The sequence below is a fragment of the Miniopterus natalensis genome, chromosome 1 (genome assembly GCF_054644295.1).
Source record: "Miniopterus natalensis isolate mMinNat1 chromosome 1, mMinNat1.hap1, whole genome shotgun sequence".
Lineage (NCBI taxonomy): Eukaryota > Metazoa > Chordata > Mammalia > Chiroptera > Miniopteridae > Miniopterus > Miniopterus natalensis.
The window spans coordinates 162,716,978-162,724,115 of NC_142081.1; the positions used below are offsets into that span (position 1 = coordinate 162,716,978).

The window sequence follows — 7,138 nt, forward strand, 5'->3', positions numbered from 1 at the left end:
TATGATCTCTATAGTTATATGTCACAAAGGAGAAGAGACATCATTAAGTGTGTGGGAATTAACACTGTGTAGTGGGTACACATAGAGAAAAAAGCAAACTAATTAGTCCAAGAAAACAACTGGATAAATGGAGCAAATAAATCAAACGCTCAAATAAAAATCTCAGCGTTGTTAGAAATAAGAATACATGATTAAGTCAAATATTCATGAAACTGTTTAGCCTAGGAAAGGAAGGTAAATAAATTATGATGTTCTATGTATACATTTTCTTAAATCAGTTTGTTCCCAATAGATATGAAGATTCATCAGGACTGAGACCTCAATATTTTTTTCATTACATTAATCCAAGACCCTAGAGAGAATCGGGCACTTAAGGGTGTTAAGTAAACAGTACTCATTTTGAATAAAATGAATCAATTAATAAAGCTTTATATAAATATTTTAAACTCCTCTCTTTCAAAAAACACACTGCACTGAAAATGAGATTAAAAAGAGTGAGGTAGGGTAGAGCTCGTAGCTGGAAAAGTCTGAAGGGCTGGCCTTGAATTATAAAATTGATATGTAAGACTAAGTTGCATTGTGGATCTTGTCTTGGCTTTATGATAAAATTTCTACTAGTATTCTTTTTAAAATGCAGGTATTTTAACTTCACATTATTTTTGGTTTCTTTAAAAAAGGTAATCCTACCTAAATAAAAAATATATTAGGTTGACAAGTGCAACAGCATCTCCTCCTTCCCCACTCACAGGACTCGAGAGCCATGAAGGTCCTCATCCTGGCCAGCCTGGTGGCCCTCGCTCTTGCGCGGGAGGTAAGACAATCTCTACCTGATTCACATGTAGTGAAATATTATCCCACGTGTCGAGAACAGCATCAGCAACATTTTAAACCCACAAATAAAGCAGAATCTCAACAGCATTTTTTGTTTACTTCTAAGGAAATCTTTTACGTTCACCCATTATTTCAATGGAGTCCTATCGGACCACAAATCTGGGTTAAATGATTTCTACACCACTGTGCAGCCAGTCGCTAAAGAAAAAACAACCAGTAAGCAACAGACAAAACAAGAAGCAAATACAGAAACAACAGAAAAGTAATATCACACAAAGACAGTTGTGTGCATGTGCAACATCGATGAACACATTGGTGATGAGCCTTAGGTGCCTCTTACTATAGGGCATTGGGCCAAGTGCTGCCTGTGTCCACCCAAAGGCATCCAGAGGGTGGAACATCAGGCATTAATCATAATCATAAACATATTTGTAATCGTAATAAAAAGTGTTTGATACAAATTAAAAAATACTTCTTTTCTGTGCCCATCAAAAATTGTTCTTCATTCAGGTAAACTAAAAACATGCCATTAGAGTTATCAAATATAAAAGACATAAAACACAATTGCCTTTAAGGCTCTCAAAAAATATACAACATTTTTTATTTCTTCAGTTTGTGAAGGAGATAGCTCTGCATGAGAAAGGGAAAGAGTAAGTAGGAAATGAGTTAGCTATGGAAACTAAATGCTTTTGTTCTTGTTGTTTTTCTTTACAGAAGGAAGAATTCAGTGTATCCAGGGAGGTAAGATATTTTATTCAGAGGAAATTTTTCCAACCATGAATAGTAACATTCTGCCCCAGATGGGGAGGCTCAGTTGGTTGGAGGGTCATCTCATGCACCAAAAGCTGTGAGTTCAATCCCTGATAGCAGTGGACAGGAGGCAACCGATAGATGTTTCTCTCCCACATCAATGCCTCTCTCTCTTTCTCTCTCTCTCTCCCCCACTCTCTCTCTCCCCTTTTCTCTAAAATCAATTAAAAAAATTATATATATTAAAAAAAAAGTAACATTCTTTGATGATCCAGTTGTTGATTCTGTATTTTTTCTTCACAGACTGTAGAAAGCATTTCCAGCAGTGAGGTAAGAAGACAATGTTCATTCTGAGGCAATTTTCCATTTGAAACAGTAAAATGCTGGACACTCTTTATATTGTGTTATTTTAGGGTATTTAAGTGAATGCAGCCATTCTGATATATAAATTCTGATGTAAATTTCCATTATATGTTCAAGGACAAAATAAATGTCTGCAGAATTCACTATCCCAGCACTTTCCACACTAGCTGCTACTTGAACCTTTGTCACTGTGCCCCACTCCCTTCTTTAAGTGGATTGCACAGTCCTCTTTTGTGTCTTGACCGCTCTCCAGCCTGACCTCATTCACTGTTCTGACATTTATTCAGCACCTTCTGTGGATCAGGCATTGACTAGAGCTGTGGTACAAACTGAAAAGCACATGCCCATAGGAAAGGATGGCAATGTAGCGGTGCAAACATGCAAATGGCCATATTTTGTGATTACAATAGTCACTTTAGATAATAAAAGTCAGTGAGACTTCATATTAGTCTCAAATCTGCCTGGGAGAGTCAGGTAGATATAAACACTTGCACCACTTTTCAGGGCCTGTCATTACCTGCTAACTGGTACCTGGGTGCACTTTATCTCTTCACAAAGGTTATCAGATCCTTAGGGAAAGTATTCAGTTCTTACAATTCATTTGAAACCAGAATATAGCAAATGAGCTAAGAATAATTAACAGGATATATTTATAGTTATTATAATTTCTTATTAATGCATTTTATTGTTTTAGAATCATATGTTGTCTTAGAGATCATTTGTAGTCATAAGAAGGGAATATAGTGAGAGGGAAAAGTTAGCATCTATGAAATGCCTGTTTTTGTACTATGTCTAGTTGTTTTTTTTAAATGTTTTTAAAAATTTTTTATTGATTTCAAAGAGAGGAAAGGAGAGGGAGAAAGAGATAGAGACATCAATGATGAGAGAGAGCCTCCTGCATGCCCTCTTCTGGGGATCTAGCCTGAAACCCAGGTATATGCCCTGACTGGAAACCTCCTGGATTACGGGTTGATACTCAACAGCTGAGCCACACTGGTTGGGCAGTAAAAATTTTTTTCTTGACTGCATTCATCTGTATTTTTTTTATAGAACAGGCTTGTGCAGAACAGTGCAAAAAACATAAGGTTCAGGAATGATCCTATGTTTTTAGCAATATTACCAAGCACGGTGTTCACATTAACCTATTAAATGCCTTCATTTTCTGGTTCATATTGGCAAATAAATTTTTTTAAGAAAATTTAACCAACTTTTATTTTTATTTTCTGAAGGAATCCATTTCACACATCAATAAGGTAAAACTATTTATTTATTTTTGTTAAATTTATTGGAGTGACATTGGTTTATAAGATCAGATAGATTTCAAATGTACATTTCTTTTATACGTGATCTGTATATTTCATTGTGTGTCTGTCACTCGAAGTCAAATCATCTTACGCCACCACATAGTTGGATCCATTTATCTTTAACTACCCCTCAAAACCTCTTCGCTCTGATAACAACCATACTATTGTGTGTTCCTATGAGTTTCAGTTTTTTGTCCCACATAAAGGGGAGTAAAACCCTTATATTGAAATGTACATATTTTCAAAACTTTTTACATTTAATTTTTACAGATTATACAATTTCTTTTCATGTTATTTGTTTTTTAGCAGATACCTGAGAAGTTTGAAAATGACAAACAGCAGCAAAGAGAGGTAATTTGTTCACAATGAGTATATTTAAAAAATTATTATAAAAATAGTACATACAAAGGTGTGTTAATTGACTCTAAAGAATTGTAATAAAATACTGCCATCATAAGAAATAAAACTTTATCACTACATTTTTAAGTTATAACTGCATTTTTAAGCTCATAATCCACTTGCAGAGCATAGACTAAGTACTTAAGAATAATTATTGATTTGCTCTATTTCCTAATGGTGTACCTGTTTTCCATAAACACACACTAGGTGATACATTTCCAGGTTGGGCACTAGGCTCTTTTAGTCTCAAGGTAGATAGGAGATGAAACAAATGGGAAGGAAATATGGCACAGATCCTAACTTGATCGTTGAGTAGCTCTATAACCTTGGGCCAAAGTTTCTCTGTACTTTGATTTCTTCATGTGTAAAGTGAGAATATCCATAATCCCCTAGGGTTGATGAACTGACACACAGCAAATACACAATGATTTACATTAAAATTTTATATGTTTTATATTAGCATTTATGAATATATGCAGCTCATAAAAGAATTTTCATTATAGAGATAAAAGAAATGAGACACAGAACAACTGAGTACACAACTGTGTGACAATATCACAGTTATTCAGTGGCAGAGTTTGCTTAAAAATAAAGATTTTCTTAAAAAAGAAAGAATATTTTGTTTAAATGACACATGTGGTAACATATTTATCTAATTGTAGTATTTCACCTTCCTGTTTTATCAATGCCTTAAGTTTGTTTGGAACTTACACCAAATAGTTTTCTAAGTAAAAGTGAATTTACACAGTGATGTCTCTTTAAAGACACAGTAATGACCATCTACAAGGAAAGTAATGCAAGAAGTCAGCTGGTGTTCAGTAACTCCTTCAATTAAAGCACAAACTAAGATTTACTTTTCATTAACACACACAGAAGTCAACCCTGGAAATACTCCTCTAATTCTTTTTACAATTAGCCTTCATTATACGGAAACAATTTGGTCTGCTTTATCCCATTATGTTGAAAAGTTCATGCCCTCTGAACACCAAGCTCTACAGCTAGCCACAGCTATTGAAGGCAAGTCGGAGAGCAGAAACAGGCTTGAAATCCCCAAACACTGATTTCAGTTTGATCTGGGTCCTCCTATGAAGGGAGTGGGTTAATGAGGAGTCCGTCAAAGAGTATTTAACTCATCTTCACATGGCCCCAAATAATTTCTCAACCAGCATAAGTAAATCCATAAGTGTCTCTCTTTCATTCAGGATTCTTCACTAGAGAGCAGGTTAAATCATCATGAATGACAATTGTAGCTGAATCACGGACACAGATATTCGTTTTCTTTTTTCCCAGGATGAGCGTCTGAACAAAATCCACGCCTTGGTCCAGCCACAGCCACTTCTCTACCCTTACGCTGCGCCCATCCCTTACGCTGTCCTGCCGCAGAGCGCCCTGCCTGGCCCTCAGCCTGAAATCATGGAAATTCCCGGCGCTGAGGACATCTTGCCTAAGCGCAGTGTGCAGATACCATTGCCGAAATCTCCAGTGGTGCCATTGTTTCAGCGTCACATCCCACATCTCACTGATCTCAAAAATTCACAGCTCCCTCTGCCTCTGCTCCAGCCCTTCATGCCCCAAGCTCCCCGGTCTCTGCTTCAGGCTCCCATGCTTCCTCCTCAGGCCATGGTCTCCCTTCCTCAGTCCAAAGCCCTGCCTCTTCCCCAGCAAGTGCTGGCCTTCCCCCCGAGAGCTATGCCCATGCAAGCCCTTCTGCTGAACCAGGAGCTTCTGGTTGACCCTACCTGGGAATTCACCCCTGTGACTCAACCTATTTCCCCAGTTTACAACTTACAACAAGTAAGTCCTAATTTACTAACTCCGCTGTTTCATGCATAATGTGTCTATGATAGCAGAAGGAGAGAGAGATCCAGATAAAAGAATAAATGAATACTGAATGGATATCCTAATGCACAGAGTTTACATCAGGGATTCTCATCACTAGTTACACAATAAAATAACCTATAAAACTTGTTCCCCAAAATCCCAATGCCTAGAGCTACTCACAGAGGTTTAGAAATAATTGTTCTGGTTTTCTATGTAAAAGATAATGTGTATTGAGACAAAATTATTTCAGATAGTTTGATTTAATTAATCTGCTGAAAATATAGATAAAGAGGAATAAAATCTACTAAAGACAGAATTAAATATGGGAATCGGAGTGTAAAATAGAGAAGTTTGGAGATTTCCTCATTTCATTACTCACATTGCTTCTTTCATTACTCACTAAATTTTTATTTATTTATTAATTTTTAAAATTTAATGTAATTTTTTTCAACCACCATTTATCCCCCCCTTCCTTCTTCCACCTCTACCCAGTCTCACAACCACTGAAATTTTAGAAGTGTTCTTGTCAAAAAGTAAAATGTATCTATATATTTTTATTTTTTTAAGGTTTAAGAGGATTTCAAAGATAATGTTTGCCCTTCATATTTGGTAAGCTTTGGGAGTTAGAGATTAGACTGATTACTTTTATAGTTAATACATTTTTACATTACATTTAAAACTCCATCAATATACAAAATATGTATTAATTATCAATGTATTATGGACATCAAAATAGTTGGCTACAATATAATCACCTAAAATGATATATCCTGTATTTCATTAATTATCATTGGTTATTGTCAGATATGAACGGTTTGTTGGCCAGTGCATGAGAATATAAGCATGTCTTTATGCTTGATTGTCATTATTTTTAGAAAGAAGCTGAAAACAGTTTCTTCTATTTTTAAGTAAATATGTATGACCATTTTTAAAAAATCAACTCGCATGCTCATTTCAATCTTAAGTTCCTTAAAATTTAATTTTTTAATCAAATTTAAAATTTATATATTGTCTTTTAATTTATAGGTCAAAATAAAATTATTTAGTCTCTGTGTGAAGATTAAAAGGGGGAGATAATATATCTTTAAAATTCGTAAGATAACAAGGTTTTACTTATTATGGTAAACTAGATATTTCTCTAAACCAATTTCAAGTGATATGCTATTTGGTCTTTGGAGACTTTCATATGCAAGATAAGGCACAACATGATATGAATGGTCCTATCATAAACATAACTAATTCTATAATTGTTCTCTATTCCACAGAATTGACTGAGCCTGGAAACGTGGCATCTTTTCAGTCTTTGTATCAAGCTATCAAAAAAATTAACAATTTTAAAATAATTCTACATGGAGAAAATGAAAATGTATTATTTTTATTTTATGTATTATATAGCATCGTCCACATTTGAATTTGACTCTTAACACCTATTTTGCAAATTTTATTTCAAAAGTATCACAAATTTCAATTTTGACTTGGAAATATTATATCCATATCAATAATATATAGTCAAAAAGCTTCTGGAATGTGCTTATTATTACTATTTCTTAAACAGTCATTTCAATAAATTACTCCTTTATGCATATTAAGTTTTCCTGTCTTTATTATAATCTTTCAAGCATAATTGTCCTCTTTAACGTTAACTTTAGATTATTACTGTTGTTAAAAAT

The 7,138-nt window shown here is 34.6% G+C and overlaps 1 protein-coding gene across 1 annotated transcript; it reads left to right on the forward strand.

Moving 5' to 3' along the window:
• Positions 1 to 760: 760 nt before the first annotated feature.
• On the forward strand, positions 761 to 5,480 carry LOC148094477 (beta-casein-like). Its single transcript, XM_087816533.1, has 6 exons — positions 761 to 811; positions 1,546 to 1,572; positions 1,885 to 1,911; positions 3,174 to 3,197; positions 3,555 to 3,599; positions 4,938 to 5,480. The coding sequence occupies exons 1-6, from the start codon at positions 761 to 763 to the stop codon at positions 5,478 to 5,480; spliced, it is 717 nt and encodes a 238-aa protein (XP_087672659.1).
• The last annotated feature ends 1,658 nt before the right edge of the window (positions 5,481 to 7,138 follow it).

Bases quoted from the DNA above. Each gene is read 5' to 3' on its own strand.
- LOC148094477 (XM_087816533.1), top strand. From the start codon at position 761: ATGAAGGTCCTCATCCTGGCCAGCCTGGTGGCCCTCGCTCTTGCGCGG. The intron at 812-1,545 runs GTAAGACAATCT...TTTTCTTTACAG, and splicing joins CCCTCGCTCTTGCGCGGGAG to AAGGAAGAATTCAGTGTATC. The intron at 3,198-3,554 runs GTAAAACTATTT...TTTGTTTTTTAG, and splicing joins CCATTTCACACATCAATAAG to CAGATACCTGAGAAGTTTGA.